Source organism: Macrotis lagotis, chromosome 1, assembly GCF_037893015.1.
Source record: "Macrotis lagotis isolate mMagLag1 chromosome 1, bilby.v1.9.chrom.fasta, whole genome shotgun sequence".
In the NCBI taxonomy this organism is placed as follows: domain Eukaryota; kingdom Metazoa; phylum Chordata; class Mammalia; order Peramelemorphia; family Peramelidae; genus Macrotis; species Macrotis lagotis.
The window spans coordinates 929,584,823-929,611,531 of record NC_133658.1 but is presented as its reverse complement, the minus strand read 5'-3'; the positions used below and the strand labels follow the sequence as shown (position 1 = coordinate 929,611,531).

Genomic DNA, 26,709 nt, shown 5'->3' with positions numbered 1-26,709 from the left:
TCTATCGCCCTGCCCTTGCCCCCTCCCCAGTCTAGCTTTGATCCCCACCACCGCTCCCAACCTAGTTATGAACGGCCATCTTACCTACCCCCTGGACCGGGTCTCATGCTGCGACAAAAGTCTATTGGTAAGTCCTGCATGGGGCTAGAAAATGGGCTGGGGCAAACCACCTTTGTGGAGGACCTGATTATTACATCACCCACAGAATTGGGATCCCGTGAGCCTTCTTTTCTTCCCTTGTCCCCAGATTCAGGGGTGTGTGTGTGACCTTGGAGCATCATTTCCCTGCTCCAAGCCTTAATTTACCCTTTCTGTAAAAAAAGGGACGGCCATTTTTTTGTCCCTCTCTGTCAGTGGGTTGTTGGGAAGAGAGGATTTTTTTCAAACTTCAGATGTGGTAGAAAGGCTAGTCAGGTTCAGAATTGTGTCGAGATGGTGGACTGTTTCACAAGGAAGCCTGTTGCCGCAGTCCCCCAAAAGCCTGGTAAGCAGCCATGGGAGAGGCAGTGTTACTTCTCAGCCCAGAGAGCTGGCCTCCACATTCCAAAGACCTGGGGCAAATCCCAGGATGGGGAGAGTCCTGGACTAGTCACAAAGAGCTGATTTTGGATTCTGCCTCAGAAAACCATCGGACCCGAGACAGGATCCTTGGCCTTCCTAAAGCTGAATCCCCTGGCCGATGAAGTCCCAGCCAGTCATCCTTTCATCCTCAATCTTCTCCTCTGCAAAATGGGGATAATAACAGAGATGAGAGTAATTCCCCGCTAGGATCTTTGTGAGGGTCAGCTGAGCTATTTCTCGAGCTCTTTGCAGACCTCCCAGCAGCCTCTGCAGCTGGACAGTGGGTGACTCCTCCAGACCTCTCTGGCAGCAAGGCCTCTGCTAACAATCCGCTTCTTGGGGCCGGCCCTGTAATCTCCTAAGTAGGGAGAAACTCCCTTTACAAATACCGGGTGCTAGTTCTTCCCAACCAAGTCTAGAGAGTTGGGTAAATCAGTGGCCGGCTTAAGTGACTTGTCCAGGGCCACACAGTCAGGTAATTTCAGAGGTAGGATGGGAATGCAGGGCCCTCCTGGTTCTGAGCCGCTCTCTGCCCATTCCAGCTTGGCTGTTTCCAGAAGTTTCGAGGCTGGCAAAGCCTTCTCTCAGTTCTATTTCTCCCTTATCGAGGACGAAAGGAAAGCCCAGAAAGGGCCAGGCCCAGGCCCTTGGCAAGGCCCCTGACAAGTCCTTCCTCCTTAGTGGGTGGGTGCGGGTTTCTCGGACTAATTCAGAGCTAGACCATGGATCTGCAGTCCGAGGCCGGGTCTGACCAAATCCACAGAGGCCTAGCCGCACCAGTGGACTGGTCACTAAGTGACGGCTTGTTTTGGCCAACGCAACTGAGCAAGGAGACTCCAAGGCAGGAAGGGTTGTGATCTGCACCAGTGGATGGAGGGCAGCCCACGGGAAAGAATCCACAGAGCTCGCAAGGTCGAAGTAAGAGAGGGACTATGCCACCCCCCCCCCCCCACGAAAGATGGATGGAGAAGGTCCGGACCCCAGGCTTGTCGGGCAGGGTCGGGAGGCGACTCACTCCTCCCCCCCCCCCTTTCGCTTCCGCCCATTCAGGGGCAGCGGAGGACGACAGGCCGTACCTGACGCCCCCAGCCATGAAGTTCAGCCGAAGTCTGTCAGTCCCGGGCTCAGAAGATATCCCCCCACCCCCGACGACATCCCCACCTGAGCCCCCTTACAGCACGCCGCCGGCCCCGTCGTCCTCTTCTGGCCGTCTCACCCCCTCCCCTCGGGCTGGAGCATTCAACCCAGGCAGCGGAGGCCCATTGCCTTCTTCCTCTCCGGCCTCTTTCGACGGGCCCACCCTCCCCGATTCCCGGCCTCCGGGTCGAGAGAAGGGGCTGTACCACGCGGGGCCGGGCGTCCTGCCCCCGGCCCACCACCACCCGCCGCACCACCACCACCACCACGCCCCGCCCCCGCAGCCCCACCACCACCACGCCCACCCGCCCCACCCCCCGGAGATGGAGACCGGGGGCGCCCCCGACGACCCCCCGCCCCGCCTGGCCCTGGGTCCCCAGCCCAGCCTCCGGGGCTGGCGGGGCGGCGGCCCGAGTCCGTCCCCCGGGGGCCCCGGGCCCTCCCCCTCCCACCACGGCGGCGGTGGCGTCGGGGGCGGCGGCGGGGGCGCCTCCCCGGCGCCCGCCCTGCGCTACTTCCAGCTCCCGCCCCGGGCGGCCAGCGCCGCCATGTACGTCCCCGCGCGCTCGGGCCGCGGCCGCAAAGGGCCCCTGGTCAAGCAGACCAAGGTGGAAGGCGAGCCCCAGAAGGTCAGCCCCGGGGCGGGCGCCGCCCCGCCGCCCCCCTCGCCGGCCGCCCCGCAGCCGGCCGCGGCCGAGAAGAACTCCATCCCCATCCCCACCATCATCATCAAAGCCCCGTCCACCAGCAGCAGCGGGCGCAGCAGCCAGGGCAGCAGCACGGAGGCCGAGCCCCCGGCCCCCGCCGAGGCCGGGCCCTCGCCGCCCTCCCCGCTCCCCGCGGCCTCCCCCGGGCCCCCGGCCTCGCCGCTGCCCGCCCCGCCGTCGCCCGGCGGCCCGGCCACCCTGGACTTCACCAGCCAGTTCGGGGCGGCCCTGGTGGGGGCGGCCCGGCGCGAGGGGGGCTGGCAGAACGAGGCCCGCCGCCGCTCCACCCTCTTCTTGTCCACCGACGCCGGGGACGAGGACGGCGGGGAGGCCGCTCTGGGCGGCTCGGCGCCCCCGGGGCCGCGCCTCCGCCACTCCAAGTCCATCGACGAGGGCATGTTCTCGGCCGAGCCCTACCTGCGGCTGGAGGCGGGCGCCGGCGGCGCCTACGGGGGCTACGGGCCCGGCCGGGCCTACGGCGGCGGCGGCGGCGGGGGTGGCGGGGGCGGCGGCGGCGGGGTCAGTGCCTTCACCAGCTTCCTGCCCCCGCGCCCCCTGGTCCACCCGCTCACCGGCAAAGCCCTGGACCCCGCCTCGCCCCTCGGGCTGGCCCTGGCCGCCCGGGAGCGGGCGCTGAAGGAGTCGTCGGAAGGCAGCGGCGCCCTTCCGCAGCCCCCGCCTCGGCCCCCGTCGCCCCGCTACGAGCCCCCCCTCCCGCACCCGCACCCGCACCCGCACCCCCACCACGCGCACCCTCTCCCCCACCACGAGCCAGTGCTGCGCCTCTGGGGCGCCTCCCCGCCCGAGCCCGGGCGGAGGGAGCTAGGCTACCGGGCCGCGCTCGGGAGCCAGGAGAAGGCCCTGCCTGCCAGCCCCCCTGCGGCTCGCCGATCCCTCCTGCACCGGCTCCCTCCCGGGCCCCCCGGCGTGGGGCCCCTGCTGCTGCAGCTGGGGCCCGAGCCCGGCCCGCCTCCCCCTGCGGCCAAGAGCTGGCGGGCCGGGGGCGGCCCCGACGACTCGGAGCGGCTCCCGCTGCACGTGCGCTTTCTGGAGAACTGCGAGCCCCGGGGAGGCGGGCGAGGGGGCCCCTCGGAGGAGGCGGCCCCGGGGCCCCCCCAGGCCTCGGCCTCGTCCCCCCGGAGCCGGGAGGAGAACGGGCTGCCCCTGCTAGTGCTGCCCCCGCCCGCCCCGTCGGTGGACGTGGAGGACGGCGAGTTTCTCTTCGCAGAACCGCTGCCCCCGCCCCTGGAGTTCTCCAACAGCTTCGAGAAGCCCGAATCCCCGCTGACCCCCGGCCCCCCGCCCCCGCTGCCCGACCCGCCTTCGGGAGCCTCGGCCCCCGCCGCCGCCGCCGCCGCCACCGCCGCCGCTGCCGCCGCCGCCGCCGCCCCGGCCCCGGGCCCTTCCCCGGCGGCCGCCTCCGGCCCGGCTCTGGACTCCACCGCGTCCAGTCTGACGTCCTACGACAGCGAGGTGGCCACGCTGACCCAGGGAGCCGCCCCCGGGCCCGGCGACCCCCCGGCTCCGGGGCCCCCGGCTCCCGCGGCGCCCGCCCCCGCCGCCCCCGCCGCCCCGGGCCCCGGCTCAGGCCCTGAGCCGCCCCCTGGGACGGACTCGGGGATCGAGGAGGTGGACAGCCGCAGCAGCAGTGACCACCCCCTGGAGACCATCAGCAGCGCGTCTACACTGAGCAGTTTGTCGGCCGAAGGAGGGGGCGGGGGCGGCGGCGGCGGCGGCGGCGGCGGCGGCGGGGGTGGGCCCGAGCTCCTGGACACCTACGTGGCCTACCTGGATGGCCAGGCTTTCGGGGGAGGGGGCGGGGTCCCGCCCTACCCCCCGCAGCTGATGACCCCATCCAAGCTGCGAGGCCGGGCCCTCCGACCAGGCCCGGGCGGGGGCCTCCGCGACCCCACCACCCCCACCAGCCCCACGGTCTCGGTGGCCGGCGCCGACGGCCTGCTGGCTCTGAGCGGCTGTGGGGGCCCCCAGCCGCCCAGCTCCTCCGACACCGACGGGCAGCCAGGTCCGTCGGGGGCGACCTCACTGCCCCGCAAGCTGCTACCCTGGGAGGAAGGGCCAGGCCCCCCGCCGCCTCCCTTGCCCCCGCTGCCCGGACCCTTGTCCCAGCCCCCGCCCTCGGCCTTGGCCACCGTCAAGGCCAGTATCATCAGTGAGCTGAGCTCCAAGCTGCAACAGTTTGGGGGCGCCGCGGCCGGCGGAGCCTTGCCCTGGGCCCGAGGAGGCAGTGGGGGAGGTGGGGAGAACCCCAGCTATGACCGCACTGCCTCCCTGCAGAGACAGAGGTGAGCAGGAGGCCGAGGCCTCCGGGGTGGGGGTGGGGTATTGATTCCGGAGGGAAAGGGGGGCTGCCCCGGAGGGGGGGGGGCGAGCGGGAGAGGGGGGCCCAAAGTCCAGAGGAGAGATTTCTCACCAAGTCTCCCTTCTCTCTTTTCTCTCTCATCTTCCCTCTTGTTGCCTGATCTCATTTGTCTCCGGGCTCTTCTTCCTCCCTCTCCCTTCCTCTCCTCATTTATCCCTCTACGTCTCTCCCGTCCCCACTTTCCCCTTTCTCTCTCCGCCTCTCCATCTCTTCCTCCTCCTGTCCTTTGCTCCTTTGCTCGACTTTCCTCCCTTTCCTTCTTCCTCTTCACATTCCTCCTCCTCTCTTGATCTCCCCGTATCTTTGTTTATCCTTTTCTCCATCCCATTCTCTGTCTGTCCGTCTGTCCGTCTGTCCGTCTGTCTGTCTGTCTCTCTCTCTCTCCCTCCCTCCCTCCCTCTCTCCCATCCGTCCTTCTGTCCGTCCGTGGTTCACCTCCGCCACTCATTCCTTTCTCCGTCTCTCGATTCCTGCGCTCTCCCCTCCCCCCTTTTCCCCTTCCCTCTCTCTCCCTCTCTCTCTGTCCGGCTCCTCCAACCCCGGATGGGGCCGTCCTCGCCCGCCCGTCCCCCAGGCTCGCGGATGACCCCCCATCTTCGCTTCTCTCCAAACCCGTCAGCAGCTTATTCCAGAACTGGCCCAAGCCACCGCTCCCCCCGCTCCCCCCGCTCCCCTCAGGGTCTGGGGTGACCCCAGCATCTGGGGGAACCGGCGCCGGGGCGCCCTCGCCGTCCTCCTCTTCATCCAGCCGCCACCTCCAGGGCGTGGATTTTGAAATGCGCCCCCCTCTACTCCGACGTGCCCCCAGCCCCTCCTTGCTGCCCCCCTCGGACCACAAAGTCAGCCCGGCCCCCCGGCCCTCTTCTCTGCCCATCCTGCCCTCGGGGCCCCTCTATCCCGGCCTCTTCGACCTTCGAGGCTCGCCCACTGGAGGGGCCGGGGGCGCCTCGGACCCCTTCGCTCCCGTTTTCGTACCCCCCCACGCGGGGATGGCGGGAAGCCTGGGCGGGGCGCTGGCAGGGGCCTCTCGTTCGCTGTCGCCTACGCGCCTGCTCTCCTTGCCCCCGGACAAGCCGTTTGGGGCCAAACCCCTGGGCTTCTGGACCAAGTTTGACGTGGCCGATTGGCTGGAGTGGTTGGGCCTGGCGGAGCACCGAGCTCGCTTCCTGGACCACGAGATCGATGGCTCCCACCTGCCCGCCCTGACCAAGGAGGACTACGTGGACCTGGGCGTCACCCGGGTGGGCCACCGGATGAACATTGACCGCGCTCTCAAGTTCTTTCTGGAGAGGTGATGGCCGGCCCACCGAGGACCCTCGGGGAGGGCTCTCGCGCAGCGGCCCCGCCCCTCTGGAAGGCTGGCCAGATGTCACGTGACATTCCCCTTCGCCCTCGCCCCACGCCCCCCCCCCCCCACCACCACCCGGGCTGGCCACTCGCTTCCCACTCGCTCGACCGGCCGCCGACAGTCACCCCACTGGACATGCTCACCTCCGAGGAGGGGGCAGCTGGGACTGGACAGTGTGTGTGCGTCGGGGTTGGGTGAAGGGGGGTGGGGTGGGAGGGGAACCGGTGGGAGAGACGCGACCCGGCTCCCTCCCAGGGAGATGACTGAAGCGAGAGAGGCGTGAGGAGGGAAGACGTACCCCGACCTCCCCCTCTCCAGGTCCCTGGGAGAGGAAGGGAGAATAGCAGAGCCATAGACGGGGAGCCCCAAGGCTAACTTGGATGAAGGGGGCTCCCTGGGCAGCAGGGGAAGGGGGGCAAAGCAGGGGTCCCCAATCCCCTCCCCCAGCCCCACATCCATCCCCATCTCTCGCCTGACCTCCCGCCTCAACCCTAACTCACATCCTTCTTCTGCTCTCTTGTCTCCCTTCCCTCCCAAACGATCTATCCCGGCCTCTTGCACGCTCCTTTGCACGCCCGCTCGCCTATGCGCCACCCCCGTCCCTGGGCTGCTATTTTGCACAGATTTGCGCTGTCTCATTGCTTTCTTGCACACTCCCCAAGGTGGTGCTTGCAGGTCCCTTAAAGCTGTTGCGACCCAGCTCTCTTGCACGCTCACTTTTTTCCTTCCCCTCCCTCTTCATTAGATTGGCTCCCAGAGTTCTCTGCTCCCCCCCCCCTCGCCTGCACGCTCACCCTGCTCCACACGTGCTCAGGATCACTGCTCCTTTGGGGCTGCCTCTCACACTAGCTCTTCCATGGGGGTCCCCTCTGGTACCAACTGGCACATTTCCCGGCTCCGAGCCTTCCTTGTCTCATCTGCACCTGCACACCCGTACATGTTCCATCTCCTGTCCAAAACCTCACCTTGACTGTCCTACGTGTCTGGTGCACAACTTGCTCTCCTTAGCCTCCCCTGGACACTCACTAGCACTCATTTGTCCGTGCCGGTTCCTTATTCCCCTCCCCGTTTCGGACTTAACTTCTAGTTTGGCCTTGCACACTCCCCCTTCTGTTTCCGCTCCTTTCTCACCACCACATTCAGTCTTGCCCACTCCCCAGGACCTCCCTCTGCCTTTTCCTACGCTTTGTTCTCGCCCGCTTTCTGATCCCTCCTCTCGCTCACTCATTCTTACTCTTGTTTCCGCCCTTTTCCTTGTACGCCCTGTTTACACACTTGGACCCCTTTTGCCTCGCGCTACATACGTTGCAATTGTTTTCTCCTTGAGTCTCTCGCACACTCGACCTGTGCTCTCCTTCAATTCCCGCCTCTTTCACACACTCATTTCCTCCTCTCCCTCTGTCCCGAGCACACAGCGCTGACACATGACCTTCTCTCCCCAGCTTGCTTTTGTAAAACTCGTCCCTCTCTCCGCTCTTGCACACGTTGTTTCTGTCCCTTCCTTGCTCTTCTTGCACACCCACTTCTTATACCCGCTTCCCTCCTCTCTCGGTGACCCTTCGCACGCCACCCCTTGCTTGGCCTTCTGGTCCCTGTCGTTGCACGCTCACTGCAGCTCGCTGCCACGATCTCCCCCCCTTCAGGATTCTCGGGGGGTCCTGCAGCCTCTCTCTCGGACCCACTGGCTCTTCCGGCACGCGTGTTCCTCCCCTAGCCTTACACTCCCCTTGCACACTCGCCTTTTCCACTCCCTTCTTGGCTTGCCTTCGGGGTCAGCCTCTCCCCTCCCTCTCCCCGCGCCCCTGCATGCTGGTGTCTCCTCCCTTCTCCCACCCTCATTCCCCTTTCCAGCATGGCTTCCCCTCTTTCTGCTCCCCCCCCCCCATTTGCCCCAATGCTTCCTTCCCTCTACCAGCTCCCTCACAGGCCCTCGGGGGGAGGGGACTGAAGTCACCCTTCCCCCTGCCCTCGGGACCCCTCCCCCACGTCCATGGGGGGAAGGACAGCCCCTCTAAGCTTCCCCACACACGTTCAGCTGCCAAAGAAGGGAGCTCCCTTTCTTCCCCCTCACTGTAAGCCCACCCTCCCTTCTGCCACCCCCCCAAATTCCCGGGGGGTTGCTCCGTCCATGGGTGGGGGGGGCTCCCAGCCCTCCTCCCCCTCTCCACGTCAGGGATCTGCGGGTTATCTTGCGGGAGGGTTGGGGGGAGGGGGGAGAAGGGGGTGAGGGAATCCGTCCTCCCTCCCTCATGTCCGTCGTCCGTTGTTCTCCCCCACCCCCGGGGACCCCGCGGTGTCCGTCTATCAAGGGCTTGTTCATTCCGGATGGGCACCGCGGAAGGGGGCGGGGTCAGGGAGGGGGAGGGAGGGGAGCGAGACCCAGGGTGGGACGGGAGGGGGGCGGGGGCGGGGCCGAGCGCGGGGAGGTGATACAAAGCAAAAAAACGCAAAAACCCACAAAAAAAAGCTCAAATCAAACCCCGAAGAATTGTCTTCCAAAGGGCGGGGCGGGGCGGGGCGGGGCGGGGCGCCCGGGGTCCTGGGGGCGGGGCGGGCGGGGCGGCGGCCCTCGGCGGCCCCCGGCTTTCCGCGCCCCGGCCGGGCCTGGCCTGGGGAGGCGCAGGGGTGGGGGGAGCCGACCAGGGGTGTCCCTTCCCCCTCCCCGATTTTGCAAAGAAATGGCTTTTTGTACCGGGTCATTCTTTATAATTAAACTCACAGTATCCACCCTGCCCTCGAGCCCTCGCCGCCTCCTTCCTGGGGAGGCCCCGCCCCGGAAGCCCCGCCCCGCCCCGCCCCCGGGGGGCCGCGGGCCCGGTGCGCAGGTGCGGCCCCGCCCTCAGTCTTCCTCGGCGGGCCCCGCCCCCAGGGCCTCGAGCATGCGCCGTCGGGCCAGGGCGCGGCGCAGGTGCAGGCGGTAGTCGCCCAGCAGGAGCTCGTCGTGGCGCGACAAGGGGTGGAGGATCCCGCGGGGACGGAGCCCGGAGCGCAGCAGCAGCGAGCGGGTCTGGAAGTCCGTCACCTTGATGAGCCACCTGCGGGGAGGGCGTGGCTGGCGGCGGGCCCCGCCCCGGCGGCCCCGCCCCGGCGGCCCCGCCCCGCCCGCCCCGCCCCGAGGCGGCCACAGCTTTCCGCGCCTCAGCTTCCTCCTGAAGGGGGCGCACCGAAGGACGGCGGAGGTGGCCCCCCTCGAACCCCGGCTTCCCATGGGGTCTCATTGGCCCCTCCGCGGTCCGAGGGCCCTTAAAGTCCTAGGGTGACTCCCCGGGGCTCTGGTCTGTCCATGCTCAGTCTCAGGTCACTCCCCATGGTCACTCTCAGCCTTGGGGTCACCCCATGGCCCTCCTCAGTCATATCGTCAGTCATTCCCTGGGTCACTCCTTGTGTCTCTGCTCTGTCCATACTCGGTCTCAGGCCACTCTCCATGGTCCTCCTCAGACACAGGATCATTCCCCGGGCCCCTTTTTCCACTAGGGTGTCTCTGGTCTGTCTATGCTCAGCCTTGGGGTCATTCCCCATAACCCTTTTAAGTCATATAGTCATTCCCTGGGTCTCTGATTGGTCCATGCTCAGCCTGGGGTCACTCCCCATGGTCTTCCTCAGTCACAGGATCATTCCCTGAGCCCCCTTTCAGTCCTAGGGTATCTCCCTCCGGTCTGTCCATGCTCAGGCTTGGGGTCACCCCATGGCCCTCCTCAGTCATATAGTCAGTCATTCCCTGGGTCACTCCCTGGGTCTCTGCTCTGTCCATACTCGGTCTCAGGTCACTCCCCAAAGTCCTCAATCACAGGATCATTCCCTGGGCCCCTTTCAGTCCTAGGATGACTCCCTGTGTCTCTGGTCTGGCCATGCTCAATCTCAGGTCACTCTCCATGGTCCTCCTCAGTCACAGGATCATTCCCTGAGCCCCTTTCAGTCCTAGTGTGGCTCCCTGTGTCTCTGGTCTGGCCATGCTCAGTCTGGGGTCAATTCCCATGGCCCTTCTCAGTCACAGGGTCATTCTCTGGGTGACTCCCTGAGTCCCTGGTCTACCTATGCTCAGTCTTGGGGTCACTCCCAAGCATGACCACTGGGTCCTTGGCTATGGCCTGCCGTTTCAGTCATTACTCTCCACATGGGGCCCAGGCTGGGCAGCTCACCGGTCCTTGCGTCCAGCTGTGCCACAGATGACGTTCATGTTCTCATACTGAATGCTGCCCACTCGCCCACTCTCTATGGCATCTGGCACCTCAGCCTCCAGGGCATTCAGCAAGTCCAGGTGGGTGAAGTCATGTTCAGGCTAGGAGGGGAGAGATCTCAGGGCTTAACACCAAGCTTAGGGCCATTCAAAGCCATACCCCTTTTCTTTGCTTCCGCCCTCCCTCCCCCACTCCCCTCCCCTCTCACCAAGGACTCCATGCACAAGCAGAGGGGCTGGGCTGGGGGTGGGCTGGGGAACTTTCGAATACATGGGAGCTCCCGGTCCAGCGCCTCATACTCTGCTAGGATCTGTCGAACTTGAAGCTTCCTGGGAAGTTTAGGGGGAAGGAATGGGGAGGGAAAGGTCAAAGGTCAAAAATAGGAAGTCATATGTCAGAACCCAGCCAGGGCCTTGGTGGGCAAGGGTCAGGTCACATGATGGCTTGGAAAGTTGGTACAAAAGACAGGGACTGGAAAATCCAAGCTTGGGGCAGAGGCCCTCCAACTTACGAGGATTTAATGGTTTTGCCCAAGTTCCGGAGCTGCACATCTTCTGGAGACTCCAGGTCCATGAGCAGTGGCACTGGTCCTAGAGACAGAGTCAAGGCTGGTGGGCCCTCCTGGCCCATTTCCCCTTCCACCCCGAACCCTAATCCTGTTGCCACACACATACACATATGCACAGACACACACACACACACGGACACACACACACACACACACACACACACACACCACCTGTCTTCTATTGCCCAGGAAGGCTCCCAGAGCCTCCTAGCTCACCTTCCAGCAGCTGTTGCAGCTGCTGCAGCTGCTGTGACTCCTGTGACTGCTGAGGCAGCAGAGGCAGCGGAGGCAGCTGCAGTGGCTGTGGCTGCGGCTGCTGTGACTGCTGCTGTGGCTGCTGCAGCTGCTGTGGCTGTGGCTGTGGCTGCTGCTGCGGCTGTGGCTGTGGCTGCTGTTGTGGCTGCTGCATCTGTGTATAATGGTGGGGATACAAGGGAGGTCAGGGATGATCCTGGCCCTAACTCAACCAGTCCCCCCATCTCTAATCACCTGCCCATTTCTCAGGCCAGCTGAGGGGGCAGGAACAGTGCAAACCCTGAGGGATACACCTGGGTGGGAATCTACATGGGCCACTGGTTCTCCTGCCTCTCCCCTCCTACCCCTGTGACTTGTCTACTCTCATACCATGTTTCATGACATCTCCCCCCCCACTTGATGTTCTTCCCCCTCCACTCTCCATTTTCTCTCCCTGCCTTCCTCCTATTTCTCTCTTCCTTTCTCCCTTTCCTTCTGTCCCTCTATATCTCTATCCTCATCTCAGTTTCTCTTTATCTCTCTCTCTCTCCTCTCTTCATCTCTAACCCCTCTCTCCCCCATTTTTCTCATCTCTCCATCCTCTCCCATCTTTCTTTCCATCTCTCTTCTTCTCTCCTCATCTCTCTCTGTTACTCCATCTCATCCCATGCCTCTTTGTCTCTCCCCAGACTCTCTCCCATGTCTCCCATCTCACTCAGAAATAAACAAACAGAAAAGATTCAAACAGAAAGTGGATTCTAATGGAGGGGGAGGGGCAGGCTGGAGCACCTGGATACCTGAGTCCCAAAGGGAAGTTAGGGACTGGGTAATAGGTTGCCTGAGGCCCTAAAGTGGAACCAGATCCCAAAGTCAGGCAATAGCTAACTCCATACCCTCTCTGGTGCTGCCCCCAAAGGCTGAGTAGGAGCTGGGAGTCTGGACTCAGCCTCCAGTCTGGAAAGAAAGGACTCTCGAGGTGAAAGCATCTGCTTTCCGAAATAGTGATCTAAATGAGAACTTCTGGGCTGGCTGGACCAGGATCTCTATGGACGTCTCACATACCTCCATGAGGAAATTAGAGTCTACCTGTGTCTCAACATCCTTTCAGACTTTTTCTGATCTCTATTCAAGTTTAGTCCTCTCTTCTACTCTGACTCTCTTCAACACAGCCCCTAATTTTGTTTTCCTCTCTGACTTTTCTGGATTGCAACCTTTCACCCTCAAGTCTACCCTCCCATCTCAAGCTTCTGGCTCTCTAAATTGGCCCCTCTATACAGCCATCCCTGTGGTTCTGTGAGTCTATGTGAGTGTGTGTGTGTGTGTGTGTGTGTGTCTTTTCTCTTTTGATGACACACAGAAACTGTTCTGCACAGTTCATTCTTTGATCCTGGTTTGGGGGCCTTGTTTTTATCTCTCCATTTCCAGCCCATACCTAGGCCTTCCTCAGCCCTTTGTCTCTATTTCTGACTGTGTCTCTTGGTCTTTGATCACATCTATGCATCTGGGGCACTCTGTCTCCCATCTCCCTCCTTCTCTGCTGCTTGTTATTAGTGGCCTTCTCCTGGCTCTTTCCCCCCTTTCTTTCTCTCTGACTTTCTTTTGTTCTCCACCATCCTTTAAATGTTGTCTTTCTTTCTGACTTATGTTGCTTTCTTATCTTTTTCTATATATCTCTTTGTATGTAATCTCTATCTCTGTCTCTCTGTCTCATATCTCTGTCTCTCTCAGCATTTTCCCTAGAAGTACAGAAATTATGTTAGAGTTGCAAGGGATCCTAAATACCCAGACCACCAGTAAGCTGGGTTGTGTGTGTGTGTGTGTGTGTGTGTGTGTGTCTGTGTGTGTCCGTGTCCCAGTTTGTCTGAAACTATCTGAATACATCTGAATTTCAAGGTGTGTCTATGTGTATGCTTATGAGATTATAATCATTTGTCTCTGGTAAACTGGTTGGCTGTTTCTGTGTGTGTGTGTGTGTGTGTGTGTGTATTCTAGCCTCAGTGTGCCTGTGTACATTTCTGAGGGGGCATGTCTCCATGGGAGGGGGGTGTTTATGTGTCTAAGCAAGTCTCTGAATTTCCCTCACTGGGTGTTTCTAAGGGTGGTTGAGTTTCCCTCTGTGTCTATGCCTCTCTGTGTGTTGGTCTCTGCATATATAAAAGCTCTTTCATTGTCTCTATTTACTTACGAATCTCCCATTGTCTGGCTCTCTGAATTTCTCTGCATATTGGGTTTCTAGGTCCCTGAGTGTGTGTCTCTGGGTGTCTCACTCTGTGCCTATTTGTGAATCTTGAAGTTAAAAAGTCCTGGGTTCCAGGCTCCATTCTGATATCTTACCAGCTCTGTGCCCCTGGACAAGTCACTTTCCCCTCTATAAACCTCAGTTTTTCTCATCTATAAAACAGGAAGAGCAATTATTCTTCACTCTCTCCCTCCCTCACTGGACTGTGGTGGGAGGAAAGTGTTTTCTACCTTAAAACTCCACAGAGATAGCAGCTGAGATTTTTACATGGCCCCTTTCCCCAGACACTCCATCTGGACCTCAGGAGAAGCATGGGAAATCTGTAAGAGGTAGATTGTTCCCATATGAGATGACAAAAGTGAAGACCTCAGAGAGGACTGGGCCCTCCTCAGAGAGGACTAAGGCAGATCCCCAGAGGGGCCAAGTTAATGAGCTGCTCTACCCTCCCTCCCCCTCAAGTCTGGCTCTCGGACTTTCTATGGCGCCTCTTTTCTACAAGTTCCACCCCCCCCCCCATTCCCCCCAGGTCCCTTAGGATTTGTGGGCTGAGAGTTCTCTACCCACCAAACCAAGGCAGAGGCATAGAAAGTTCAGGGTGATTTGGGCAGGGCCCTGAGTCCTTAAGTGGAAGGAGGAGGGGAGAGCAAAAGAAAATGGGCCCAGAAGAATGGAAGAGCTCTTTCAGAACGGGAATAGTCTGGGAGATTGGGGATGGGCTTTTCAGCACTCAGGACAGGGCTTGGTACACCGCAGGCGCTTTATACATGCTTAAATTGAATTCCATGGAGTCGAACTGAATTAATTACCGGAGTCCTCGGAGACTGGGGAGGGGAGATGGCAGGCGATAGGCCCCGAAGCAGGAGGATTCAGAGGGGCAGGAGAACTGGGGCCCAGGACACCCGAGTCCCTGAGGGGGAAGGACTCTGGGGACCCCGACTTGAGTCACGCCCGGGGCCTGGAGGACAAGACAGCCAGGGGCGAGAACGCCTGGCTCTCGGAGCGGGGCGGGCCGGGGGTCTCGGCAGAGCAGGGGCGGGGCCGGGATGCCGGGCCCCTGAGCCAGAGCGGGAAGGGCCCGCGTGTGCTCGGGCGCCCGGGTCCGATTCCCGATTCCCCGCTGGAGCGCGGGGCGGGGGGCGGAGCCGCCAACCTGCGGGCTGGGGGGGCGGGGGCGGAGCCGGGCCGGGGCTGCGGCGGCGGCTGCGGCGGTGGCGGCTCCGGCTCCGCTCCGGCTCCGGGTGAGTGTCCCCGCGCCGCCCCACGAAGGCCCTGCCGGGCCGGGGCCGGGGCCGGGGCCGGGGCCGGGCTCCGGAGGGGAGGAGGGGCGGGGGGGGCGGGCGCTCCCGGGGCTTCCCCCTACCTCCAGCCCCCGGGCGTCCTGGGTCCTCCCGGGCCGCGGGCCGCCACAGCCTCCCCGGCCCAGGCGCTCCGCTCGGGCGCAGCCTCCGTGCCGGGTCCCCGGCCCCAGCCCAGGCGCCCAGCCCGGCGGGACAGCGCCGGAGGCTGCGCGGACTCCATGTCCCGGCAGGCCGCGGGGCTCGCCTGCCCCCGCTCGCCTGGCCCGGCGCCTCGCGGCCTGCTGGGACATGGAGTCCCCGAGCCCGGGAAGGGGGCCGCGGGCTGCGGGGTGACTGGGGGTGCAGAGCACTGGGGATCCCGGCGGAGGTTAGAGAGCTGGCGGACCGAGAAGCGCTGCGGAGGGGAGGGCTCCTCCATCCGAGCCTGCGGTGGGAGAGGAGAGCTCGGCTGAGGCTCCCTTCTCCTCCCTCCCCCAGGTCCTGTGGCATCTCCCAGATCGTGGGGGACCGGGCTGGGGGGGTCGCCTCCCACTCTGCTCTCCCCAATGGGCTCTCCCCGCCCGCCCCGAATGCCCCCTAGGACTCGCCTGGAATGAGGACAAGGTGAGCGCCCCAACGCGATCCTGCCCTCCTGTCCTCCTTGGGCTCAGCAGCCCTCACTCGCTCCCCTCTCCAGTCTCGGTCCCTCTTCTTCTCCCCATCTGCACACCCTCTCTCTCTCTCTCTCTCTCTCTCTCTCCTCTCTCTCTCTCTCCTCTCTGGTCGCTTGTCTCCCTATCTGTCCATCCCCCATCTCCGTCTTCGGTCATCCTCTGCTTGTCCTGCCCTTCCCTCGCCACTCTCCCCTATTTAGCTTCTGTCTTGATTCTTCCCTGCCAGGGTCCCCATGAAGCCCATCTCTCTGGACGCTCTTTTCTTCCATTTCCCCATCCTTTAATCTGTTCCCTCTTTTGTCACCCCTAATCCCCCTTCCACTGGCTTCCTATCTGTCCCCTTCTATCTCCCCATCTTTTTCTCCATCCCGTCTTTTAGTCTTTGGTCTGCTGCCTTACTAGCTCCCATCTGTCGAAACTTTATCTCTTTCTCCATCTATCCTACCTTCTATCTTTGTCTCTTCCCTTCCTGTTCCTCACCTCCTGTCCCTCCTATACCTTTGTCATCACTGTTGACTTTTTATTACTTGTCTGACCCTCCTCTTGGCCCGTCTAGCCTTTGTCTGAACCCTGCCCCCATCATTTCCTCTTCTGCCCCCGTCTCTTAACCCTATCCTTATCTTGGTCCAGTCGAACTCTGTCTTTTGTTTTGGCCACCTCTAATCAAATCCTTCAGTCTCTTTCTCTCAGTCCCTATCTGTCTCCTTGAACATTCCCTCTTGTTTTGCCTCCCTTCCTCTCATTGCTAATCCTGGCCAGCCTCTCTTCTCTTCTCCTCTGTACAAACCTTACCTTGTCCATTTTCTTTCCTATTCAGTCTGCCCTTTTTCCTATTTCTGACCCCATCAATCCATGCGTTCTGTTACCAGGCACATCTGCCCCTTATCTCTGCTCCCTTACCACTCCCTACTCTTGTCCCATCTCTCATATCTCCTACTTCTATTCCTTTCTCATCCCGCCCCCCCCCCCATTTCCTGTTTCCTTGTTACCTATCCCTTCTTTGGTCCTCTTTTTGGTCCTTTCTCCTTGATTCACATCTATCTAAACTTAATCACTTTCTGTATCTGACCATTTCTTCTGTACACTTTTCTGTCCCTCATCTGTCCGGTCCTTCAATCTAGTCATTGTTTCTTCCCATTCCTTTTGTCACCTGTATCTATCCCATCTGTCTCTCTTCTCTGCCCATTCCTTTTCTCTTCATTGCTTCTCCCTTTCCTCTGTTCATCCCTTCTCCTATTCCACTGTTCATCCTGTCTGTCCCATATGTCTAGCTTCATTTGTCCTCCTTTTGCCTGCCCACCATCCCTTGGTTCTGTCCCCATGTGTCCATCCTTTTACCTTCCCATCTTTATCTCCATTTTCCTGTTAGGCCATTTCTTTCCCTTGTCTATTTTTTATTTATATAGCATTCCTTCAGTCTTTCTTTACATCCAACCTCATTCCTATCTCCCAATCAGCCAACTCCTATCTCCATCTCCTTCTCCCAAATGTTGGCACATTCTATGCCTCCTGGTCTGCCCAACCCTGATCTCTATCCTCATGTAGTCATATCCAATGCCCTCTCCTTTTCCCTAGTCTTTCTAATCTTTATCTTTGTTTCCTAGTCTAGATTTTCCTGTTCCTTCATTCATCACTTCTCGATGTCCCCATCTGTCTGGTCTCCTCCTGTCCCACCATCTGTCTAAACTTTCTCTCTGGCATCTTCCTTCCTGTTTACTCTGTATCTCAGGCTTCCTCTCCACTCCCCTGCTCCTGTTCTTCTGTCCATCTATCCTTTATTTCTTCCTGCTTCTTTTCCTTTTGCTATCCACTGCAGCCTCCTATATCCCCTCCAACTAAATTTGGTGTGTTTGCCTTAAGTGTTCTCACATTATCTCTGGCTTTCCCCATTTCTGGGCTTGACCCTAGTGTCCCATTAGCTGTTCAACTCTTGGTTCTATCACACCAAGTATATTCTTCCTTCTATTTCCCTTGGCTCTATCCCTCACTCTATTTCTGACTCTCTTTCTCTCTCTCTCTCTCTCTCTCTCTCTCTCTCTCTCTCTCTCTCTCTCTCTCTCTCCCTCTCCCCCTCTCTCTCCCTCTCCCTCTCCCTCTCTCTCCCTCTCTCCCTCTCTCTCTGTTTCTCCTCTCTCTGTCTCTCTTCTCTCTCTCTCTCTTTGTCTGTCTCTCTGTCTCCCTGTCTATCTCTCTGTGTCTCTGTTTCTCTCTCTGTCTCTCTGTCTCTCTGTCTCTCTCTCTCTCTGTCTCTCTCTCTCTCTCTTTCTTCTCCAGGACAGGACACCTAGCAATCATGTCAGGGGACTATGAGGATGATCTTTGTCATCGGGCTCTGACCTTAGTCTCTGACCTGTGCTCCCGGCTCCATGATGCTGATGAGAAATGCCAAGAGTTTTGGCGGATGCGAGGCTACCCCCGGCCCTCAGATGCAGGTCTGTCTCCTAGAAGCCCTCTGTCTAGGTTCCTGTCTTTCAAAGCCCATCTGTCTACCCTCTTTCCCTACCAACTCCATACTAGCTATCTATCTCCTTTAAGACAAGGGCATTTTCACTACTGTGAAGAGACCCCCAAAGGTGAATTTCTTCTAACTTTTCCCAAGACCAAGGTTCAAATTCTTTTCTACCTGGTGCTCTTGGTCAAGTCACTCTCTTTGGGTTTCCAAGAGATTCATTGGTAAATACGCTTCTGGACTCAACATCCACAGAGGTGTTTTCTGGTTCTCAATCTGGTATCCCATAATCCCCTTGTCCTAGCTTCCCCACTTTCCCTTTAAAGAGAAATTCTCCATGTTCTCTTTCATCCTGCCCTCATCTCACCACTACTTTCATCACGTCTGATGGCTGGACTTGGGGGAAGGGGAAGAGCTGTTGTTTGCTTCTGGTTCTTTTTGCCTTTGTATTTCCTGCCCCCCCCCCCAGAAGTTCATCCATCTGGATGAATTTGTGAATTAGTCAGTAGCCCACAAAGAGAGAGGGACAAGAGAATTAATTCAGGAGATGAGACAGGAATGAAGTGGGGCCTTGGCCCCCATCACCCCTTGCAGGCTTTTGCTGGTGCTTGGCCATCCTTCTAAGATGCCCCCTCCACCTCTCCCCCACCTCCAGACATCTCGGTGAGCCTGCTCTCAGTGATCGTGACCTTCTGTGGTATTGTCCTGCTGGGTGTCTCTCTCTTCGTGTCATGGAAGCTGTGCTGGGTGCCCTGGCGAGACAAGGGGGGATCGGCCCCTGGGGGTGGACCCCTTCGCAAGGACCCTGGGGCCGGACTGGCAGGGCTGGTGGGTGGTGGGGCTGGTCACCACCTAGGGCCTGGCCTGGGTGGCCCACATCATCTCCTGGGTGGGCCCCACCACCATCCACCCTTCTCTGAGCTCCTCGAGCCTGGAGGGGTGGGGGGCCCTGACCCTCCTGAACCATCCTACCTGGATATGGACTCTTACCCAGATGCCGCAGCAGCAGCCGCAGCAGTGGCTGCTGGGGTCAAGCCCAGCCAGACATCACCTGAACTGCCTGCAGAGGGCAGTGCTGGGACTGGTGGGGGGCTCCTTCTGGTGCCCCCTGGGGGGGGTGGGCTGCCCAGTGCCCAGTCCCACCAGCAGGTCACCAGCCTGGCCCCTCCTACGAGGTAAGAAGTATCCCTGGGCTCTGGATACACCTTGATGCCTGTCTCCCTTTGTCTCTTCATTCCTCTACCTCCTTCTGTCTCTTATTGCTCTTACTCTTAACTCTTTGTACATCTTTTCTGTTCCTCTCTCTAAAGTTCTGGATAGGGGCTCTCTCTCTCTCTCTCTCTCTCTCTCTCTCTCTCTCTCTCTCTCTCTCTCTCTCTGTCTCTCTGTCTTTACTTCTGTTTATACTTCTCTGTCTGTCTGTCTCTGTCTCTGTCTGTCTCTCTCTGTGTCCTGTCTCTCTCTCTGTATGTGTGTGTGTCTCTCTCTCTCTCTCTCTCCCCTCTCCCTCCCCCCCCCCAATGTCCCCAGGTCTCCCTCCTTCTAGTCTGCAGGCTATCCCCCTGTCCAGTTCTTCTTTGGCACCTCTACCTCTCTCTACCTGTTGAAATTACTCTTTACCAGGGTCTGTTTCACCTCCTTGTATTTCTGTCTCTTTATGTGTTTGGGTCCCTCTTTCTGTTTGCTGATTCTTTATGGATTTGTCTGCTTGCCTTTGCCCCTCTATCCTGGCCAGCCCCTGGCCCCCTGAGTCTCTCTGCCCCCCTAGGTCTCTCAGACCCCATGGGTCTCTGAATTGAGACCTCCCCAATTGCAGGGTGGGGATGATGGTCAAGTGGTCACACTCTCCCTGACCCTTTCTCTGCCTTCCCCCCCCAACAGGTATCCAGCTCTTCCCCGGCCCCTCACTCAGCAGCCCCTGACTCCCCAGCCCCCAGCTCCGAGCCTGACTGAGCCTGAGGATAGACCCCCAGCTCCAGCCCTGCCTCTCCCCCTGCCTGCAGGCGAGGAGAAGGCCAGGCTCATTGGGCAGATCCAGCCTGAGTTGTACCAGGGGGCAGGGGCCGGGGCCGGGGGCCGGCGGGCAGGGGCTGGGCCCAGTGGGGGGCCAGGGGCCGGCCGCTTCAGCTTCGCCCTGCGCTATCTCTACGGCTCTGACCAATTGGTCGTCCGGGTCCTCCAGGCCCTTGACCTGCCAGCCAAAGACTCCAATGGCTTCTCTGATCCCTATGTCAAGATCTACCTGCTACCAGACCGCAAGAAAAAATTTCAGACCAAGGTCTGGTTTGGGACGATGGGTTCCCCAAGGAGAGAGGGACTTGGGTTGCCAAGTGGGCAGAGGCTGAGGGGTGATAGAGAGAGGGTTGGAGGAAGGGGTGATGGAGGAAGGGCTGGTGGAAGGAGGGGTGATAAGGCAAGTGTCCCATGGGCACTGGAAGCAGGGGGAGGCATGGTTCTCTGAAGGATGGCGGGTACTAGGCTCTCATAATCGAGACCTGAAGAGGTAGAAGACCGGGCATTGGATATCTGAGGCTTCAAAAGTTAGGAAGTTTAGGGCAGTGGGGAGAGAGTGGAACTTGGTGTCTGGAAGACCTGGGTTCAAATCCCATCTCAGACATGAGCTGTATGATCATCTGACTACTCTTTCCTCATCTGCCAAATGGAGACAATACTTGTACCTACCTCAGAGAGTGTTGTGAGGATCAAATGAAATCCTGACTACAAATGCTTACCTCTAGTGCTAAAGTGTAATAGAAACATGAGCCTAATATTGTAGCTGATTGGGTTATAAAGACAACCACGTTTGGATTCTTGAGGAAGATAGGGGCTGGGAGTCTGGGTTCTGGGAGGTTTGGTCTCCAAAAGAGGTCAGCCTACAGGACCTGAATCTCTGAGTCTTCAAGAAGGCCAGAGGACTGGATGCTTGGATCCTGAAATGCCATCCCCTATTCCCCATCCCCAGGTGCACAGGAAGACTCTGAACCCTGTGTTCAACGAGACTTTCCAATTTTCCGTGCCGCTAGCAGAGCTGGCCCAGAGGAAGCTGCACTTTAGCATCTATGACTTTGACCGATTCTCAAGACATGACCTTATTGGCCAAGTGGTGCTGGACAACCTTCTGGAACTGGCAGAGCAGCCCCCTGATCGCCCACTCTGGAGAGACATCATTGAAGGCGGCTCGGTCAGTCCCCCTACTTGAACCCATCACTCTGACCTTGATCTCTCAATTTCCAGATCCCCAGTCCTCATGGTCCTCACCTCTGAATCTCTTGACTTCCTGACATTTGACCTCCTAACCTCCAGGCCCTTAAGTTGTCCTGGTCTTGATCTTTGGACTCCTTGACCCCCACAATAGTCCATGTTTGCAAGGTTTCAACTCTGGTCAGATGAGCTGATTCCCCAATATCCTGATTTCTCCCCCCATTCCAAGCCCAGTCTCCCCCTTTTGGCCTCTACACTGCCAGAAGTGTTGTCTTCCTGATATCACAACTCCCAGCTCTTCTGATTCCAGCCCCTTGACATTCTGACCCCCAGGGCCTCACCCATTCCAGGCTTGACTGCCTGGCAGCCTGACCCCTTCTTGCTGCCTTTTGGACCCCCAGATGTTCTGATGTTCCCTTCCCCTACACCCTGAGCTTCTGACTTCTCCACAGCTCCCCTCCCCTTCCCATCTTCAACCCAAGTCCTCATGATCTGACCACCACTCATTTCCCAGATTCTTGCTCTCTGGATTTCCCCCAATCCCTCACACCCAGGTTCCTCTCCCTCCCTCTGGGCATCCTGACCTCAGCCTCTGAAAATGTTGGTGTGATGCTCAAAAGATGGAATCAGAAGACCTGGCCTTGAATCCCAGCTTGGACAGTCTCCAAGGCCCTTCCTGTCTCTAGACCTCAGCTTCCTTATCTGTCAAAAAGCTTGGTCATCTCCAAGGGCTCATACTAAAAATCCTGAATGCTCCTGACTTTGAAATCCTGCATGTCTTACCAGATGCCCCAAGACAGGTAGACGGCCCCTTGGCCCTGATGTGCAGACCCATAAGGGAGTCCTCTTCCTTGATTCTCTTATCTCCTCCTCTGAGCCCTCTCATCTCTCCCCCACCCCCTCCCCTCAGCTGGTTCTGGAGCTCCTGAAGCCTTCTCCTGCCCTGCTCAGGACCCTTCTCTTTCTCTCATTGTTTCTGGATAGTCTTTCTTTTTTACTCTCAGCTTATCTCTCTCTGACTCTCCTTGACTCACTGTTCCCCTTCATTTGTCTATGACTCTGACTTCTCTGTCTCTGTTCCTGCCTCTACCCCTCTCTGTCTCTGCTTTCTCTCGCCTCCCTTCACCTTCCCCTCCCCTCCTCTCACCCCATCAGACTTGGCTGCTCTTCCCATCTTCCCTGAAGAACAAATGGGGTTTGACGGGTCCCTGGGGGGGGGGGCTGTGGCCACAGCTTTACCAGGCCTGGCACTGAGTCAGGATGTTAAATGGATCGAAACCTAAGAGCATTCAGAAAGCAAAGACAGGAACTGAGATGGAGAAGATGGGCCATGGAGAGGAGTGGAGGAAGGGAGGGAAGATGGGAAGAAAGAGGAGAAAGACATAGATAGCTGGGAGAGAGAGCAAGAGAGAGACAGAGAGAGCTACAGAGAGTGAGGACTGGAAAGAGATGGGCTGCAGAGACATGAGGAGAGAATAGTCGAAGAATCCCCCCCCCTCCCCCAAGGAGAAGTAAAGAGAAGACCCAGCTGTCCTGGGACCCTTGTATTCACCCAGAACAGCTCCATCACCAATAGCCTTCCACTAAGACCCATCAGCACATGGGCATTCTCCTCAGGGTTGGGGATGCAAGGGCAAAAAGCAGGTCAGTTCCTGATCTCAAGGAGCTCCCATTCTATCCAGGGATAAATATGCCCAGAGTAGATTCTAGCTAGTTCATTTTGGGAGGGGGAACTGGCAAAGGTCTTGGGTAGGATAGAAGGTGTCTTTTGGGCTGCCTTTGAAGGCAGTCATAGGTGCTAAGAGGCAGAGATGAAGGTGGTTTGGAGGACCACCTGTGCAAAGGTGCAAAAGTGCAAAGACAGGAGATGAGGTATCACAGGCAGAAAGACCAGTCTGGATAGACTTTAGAGGGATGAAGGGGATTAATGGATATGAAGACCAGGACTGGAGGCTATAGGTGAGAGTTTGGAAGGAGCTGAGGAGCATCAGAGGAAAATGACTTTAGAAGCTCTACAGAAGATGGACTGGTGTGGGGAGGGATGTGAGGCAGGAGCTTGGGCCAGGGGAGATGAGGGCTTTGGGAGTGGAGAGAAAGACCTGCGTCTGAGAGTGCTGGAGGATGGGCGGTGTGCTGGGAAGATCCACCCACCCTCCATAGGGACATTCTCCACCATCCGGAAGAAGGGACCTGGAAGAGGTCCACTCTGCCCCTGGGGGGTAGGGGTTGTAGGAGGGACTCCACCCTCCTTGGGGCTCCTTGGAGGATGGGTCACACCAAAGAGTCACCTCTTAGTCTATGTCACCATGTCACAGACAGGGGTAAGCAGTTGAGGTAAGGGGATGTGAGAGCTGGCTGAGGCCAGTCCACTGATTGCATCTCCTCACTCTCCCTCTGTCCCTCCCAGGAGAAAGCTGACCTTGGGGAGCTGAACTTCTCCCTGTGCTACCTCCCCACGGCCGGGCGTCTGACTGTGACCATCATCAAAGCCTCCAACCTCAAAGCAATGGATCTCACAGGCTTCTCAGGTACTGGAAGAGGACTGCCCAGCTCTCCTCACCCCCAGCTGCCTGGAAGGGCCTCCCCTAGAGGGGGAGGAGCCTGAATGAAAGGGCCCTGGGAGCCCCTATTTGGGGGTGGCAGACACCTGGTCCCCTAAGGATTTCAGGAGGAAACCTAGAAGCCATGTTTGGATCCCAGAGAGAAGGGCAAGGAGCATGGGCACCCGGATCCTTGGGAAACTAAGTGTCAGAAAGGGTTTGGAAACCAGGACCCAAGAAGACCCCAGCACAAAGGGATTGGCCACCCAAGTCCCTATAGGCAAGAGCTGAGAGCCCTAGAAGGCTGTCTGGCTGAGGCCTGGGGCCTCAGGGCTCCGGAGAGGGGCTGAGGCTCTGCTCTCCCTGCTCCCTCCTTCCACGGCCAGACCCCTACGTGAAGGCCTCCCTGATTTCGGAGGGGCGGAGGCTAAAGAAACGCAAGACCTCCATTAAGAAGAACACACTGAACCCCACATACAATGAAGCCCTGGTGTTTGATGTGGCCCCTGAGAGTGTGGAGGCAGTGGGACTGAGTATTGCTGTGGTGGACTATGACTGGTAAGCCCAGCTTGGAATGGGGATGGAGGACATGGGTCTAATGGGGCTTGGGCCAGAACTTTGGGGACCAGGGGCCAATGGGGCCTGGACTAGAGTTGGCATGGGGGTCCTGGGACAAGTTGGGATGGAGGGAGGCTTGGCACTGATGGGCCCCATGCCCAACTAGGACCATGCACTGATGGGCGCTCTTCTCTTCTCTCTCCCTCATTCCGGCCTTCTCCCCTTCTCACACTTCTATCAAAGCATTGGTCACAATGAGGTCATTGGGGTCTGCCGAGTGGGGGCAGATGCAGCTGATGCCCACGGCCGAGAACACTGGGCAGAAATGTTGGCCAATCCCCGAAAGCCTGTGGAATATTGGCATCAGCTGGTAGAGGTGGGGCCTGGGTCATGGGGGGGGGTACTGGGAGAGGTGAGGAGGGCCTCACCTGGCCTGCTCACTGCCCTACTCTTGTCCCACCACTCTACCAAGGACAGCTCCCATTTCCTTCTGTTTCCCTCCCTGGCCTGCCAAACTTACCTGAGGTTGGCCCCACATCACAACCTCTCCCTGGCCACTTTCCTCATCCGTGGAAGGTCTCTCAGACAGCTTTTGGGTGGAATGAAGCTTAGAAACAAGGAGACAGCTAAAAGGCCAAGCTTCTTAATAACAACTAGACTGCTCTAAATGAATAAATTGTGGGTGGGGTCTGAAATTCAATCAGAGGACGATTGGCTCCACCATTTTTGCCGGCATCCCCTCAGGAGCATTCTGAATTCAAAGATTTGCCAAAAGCTTTAAGCCAGTTGCCTGTGACCTCACCCAGGTCAGTCACCCATGGACTAGCCAGGTCTCTATGACCCCGGACAGCTCTCCTCCCAGGACCATACTTGGTGCCTCTTAATTCAAAATACTCATTTGGATTTTCATTTCCAGGAGAAGACCCTTACCAGCTTTACCAAGGGGACTAAGGGACTGAGTGAGAGGGAAAGCTCCGAGTGATGGGTGAGCAGATCACCAATGGCACCTGGGGACATGTGTGAGACCCCACATAGAAAACCCCTGGGCCCAGGAGAGACAGGGGGAGCCAGGAGATGTGGGGAAGGGAGAGGGGAACCAAGAGAGAGTGGGGAGAGGAGTCAGGAGGAAGCGGGGAAAGGGGAATCAGGAGGGAGTGGGGGAGAGGGGAGTCAGGAAGAAGGGGGGAAAGGGGGAGTAGGGTGGGCTGAGGGGACCCAGGGTGGAGGGGGAAAGGGGAGCCAGGAAAGAATGGGGAGGAGAGAGGGGAGTCAGGAGGGAAGGGAAGAGAAGAGAGAGGACTTTAGGGGGTGGGGTGCTTGGCACATGGTGAGTGACTGACCAGCCTCTGCTTCACCTCTCTCCACCAGGTCTGGCCCTCTAGGCTCTCATGCCCCCCCCACAGAGAATTCATCTCCTCAAAGCCATATGGACTTGCTGTCCAATGCTGGGGAGGGAGGGAGGCTCCAGGCTGCTCGACCCATCCCTCTACCCCTTCCTCCCAGCCAGGGATTTGGGGCTCCGAGGAGGCCAAGACCTGAGGGTCTGGGCCATGTATGGGGGGGTCCTGGCCCCCAAGCCCACTGTGTCTGTCCACCCCATCCTTGGGCTCTCCTCTCAAGGAGGGACTGTGCATGTTGAGGGGCCCGGGGGCCCCCCCTCCCCTCTGTCTGCCTCCCCACTCCCAGGATTCATCCAGGAACTGTGGTCACTTCCTCTCCTCTGCGTCCTGTTGTGAATGTCTACCATGGACTTCCCCAGCCCAGTACCTCTCCCTGTGTCCCTCCCGGCCTGTGTGAATGTCGCAGCCCTCCCTGCAGGCAGGCCTGTCTGGTGTCTGAGCCTGGAAATGTCTGGGCTGGCCTCCTCCCGTCCCCTTCCTCCTGTGTCTTGTTCTGTGTCTCCGGCTCCCTCACTGCTGCTGCTAACACCACAATAAACACACACCGTGGGTCTCTCACCCTGACCAGACCAGTGTCATCTGTGGAGGCCAGAGGAGGTTGTTGGGAGGGGGCATTTCTTGCAAACTCCCTCCCTCCCTTTATCTTCCTTCCCTCACTGGGAAATATGAGGAAACTCCTTTTTTTTTTTTTTAAATTGGTCTTTTGGTTTCTTTAAATTGGGAGCTAGAGAAGACTGCAGAGCAGTGGGTGACATGGTCCAAGCCTCACTTTGTCAATTGGGTGGAGAGGGAGAGTCTGGGGATGGTGTCTGTCTCCAGCTTATTTCTCTGAGCCTGCCCCCCCCTGCAGGCAGATAGATGTCTGACTACCCCAAGGCCTGGCACCTCATTTGTCTGCTTCAAAGTTGGAACTCTGAAAACTAAGCTCTGAGCGATGGGTGAGCATGAGATCACCAATGGCACCTGGGGACCAGGACCAAGAAGTCTATGGAGACCCCCACTGGAATGGGGAACAAGGCCAGCCCTTGAGGAGTAAGGTATAAAGGGGGAGACAAGTTGCCATCCAGTATGTAGCGCCAAGATCCTTCCAGGGTCAACTGGCCATATGGCTGGAAGGAAGGGCCCAGCATCAAGGGAGAGAGAGCCAGGGAGTGGGCACATTCCAGGCAGCAGGGAAATGTAGGCAATGTCACCGCCAGTGAAGATGCAGAAAGTGGGAAGAGTGTGTCCTGCTCCGGGACTCCCCGGGAGACCAGTG

At 59.0% G+C, this 26,709-nt stretch overlaps 3 protein-coding genes across 4 annotated transcripts in view; 2 read left to right on the top strand and 1 right to left on the bottom strand.

Annotated features, from left to right (window-relative positions):
- Nucleotides 1–6,080, top strand: part of SHANK1 (SH3 and multiple ankyrin repeat domains 1) — a 77,619-nt gene extending 71,539 nt beyond the window's left edge. Inside the window, exons 22-24 of the mRNA XM_074220254.1 lie at nucleotides 31–127; nucleotides 1,612–4,708; nucleotides 5,360–6,080. Coding sequence (XP_074076355.1) covers nucleotides 31–127; nucleotides 1,612–4,708; nucleotides 5,360–6,080 — 3,915 coding nt within the window. The remainder of the gene's footprint in view (nucleotides 1–30; nucleotides 128–1,611; nucleotides 4,709–5,359) is intronic.
- Nucleotides 6,081–8,896: 2,816 nt separating this feature from the next.
- C1H19orf81 (chromosome 1 C19orf81 homolog) lies at nucleotides 8,897–14,315 on the bottom strand. Of its 2 annotated transcripts, XM_074220140.1 has the most exons (7): nucleotides 14,159–14,315; nucleotides 13,583–13,672; nucleotides 11,096–11,288; nucleotides 10,823–10,901; nucleotides 10,520–10,640; nucleotides 10,273–10,412; nucleotides 8,897–9,168 (listed from the first exon to the last, which is right to left on the bottom strand). In XM_074220140.1, the coding sequence occupies exons 3-7, from the start codon at nucleotides 11,286–11,288 to the stop codon at nucleotides 8,973–8,975; spliced, it is 729 nt and encodes a 242-aa protein (XP_074076241.1). In that variant the 5' UTR covers nucleotides 13,583–13,672; nucleotides 14,159–14,315; the 3' UTR covers nucleotides 8,897–8,972. The 2 variants fall into 2 exon arrangements, with proteins under 2 accessions (XP_074076241.1, XP_074076240.1); XM_074220139.1 differs by lacking the exons at nucleotides 13,583–13,672; nucleotides 14,159–14,315 and adding an exon at nucleotides 12,007–12,373.
- SYT3 (synaptotagmin 3) lies at nucleotides 9,236–26,006 on the top strand. The gene is made up of 11 exons (XM_074220138.1): nucleotides 9,236–10,391; nucleotides 15,128–15,253; nucleotides 17,578–17,735; nucleotides 18,408–18,927; nucleotides 19,634–20,030; nucleotides 20,715–20,933; nucleotides 23,361–23,481; nucleotides 23,880–24,051; nucleotides 24,295–24,427; nucleotides 24,968–25,036; nucleotides 25,420–26,006. Exons 2-10 carry the CDS (start codon nucleotides 15,243–15,245, stop codon nucleotides 25,031–25,033), a joined length of 1,797 nt encoding a protein of 598 aa, XP_074076239.1. The 5' UTR covers nucleotides 9,236–10,391; nucleotides 15,128–15,242; the 3' UTR covers nucleotides 25,034–25,036; nucleotides 25,420–26,006.
- Nucleotides 26,007–26,709: the final 703 nt, after the last annotated feature.

Bases quoted from the DNA above. Each gene is read 5' to 3' on its own strand.
- C1H19orf81 (XM_074220139.1), bottom strand. From the start codon at position 12,099: ATGCTTTCACCTCGAGAGTCCTTTCTTTCCAGACTGGAGGCTGAGTCC. The intron at 11,289-12,006 runs GTATGGAGTTAG...CATTATACACAG, and splicing joins TGGGGGCAGCACCAGAGAGG to ATGCAGCAGCCACAACAGCA. The intron at 9,169-10,272 runs GTGAGCTGCCCA...CCCTCCCCGCAG, and splicing joins ACAGCTGGACGCAAGGACCG to GTGGCTCATCAAGGTGACGG.
- SYT3 (XM_074220138.1), top strand. The intron at 17,736-18,407 runs GTCTGTCTCCTA...CCCCACCTCCAG, and splicing joins CCCCCGGCCCTCAGATGCAG to ACATCTCGGTGAGCCTGCTC. The intron at 24,428-24,967 runs GTGGGGCCTGGG...TTTCATTTCCAG, and splicing joins ATTGGCATCAGCTGGTAGAG to GAGAAGACCCTTACCAGCTT.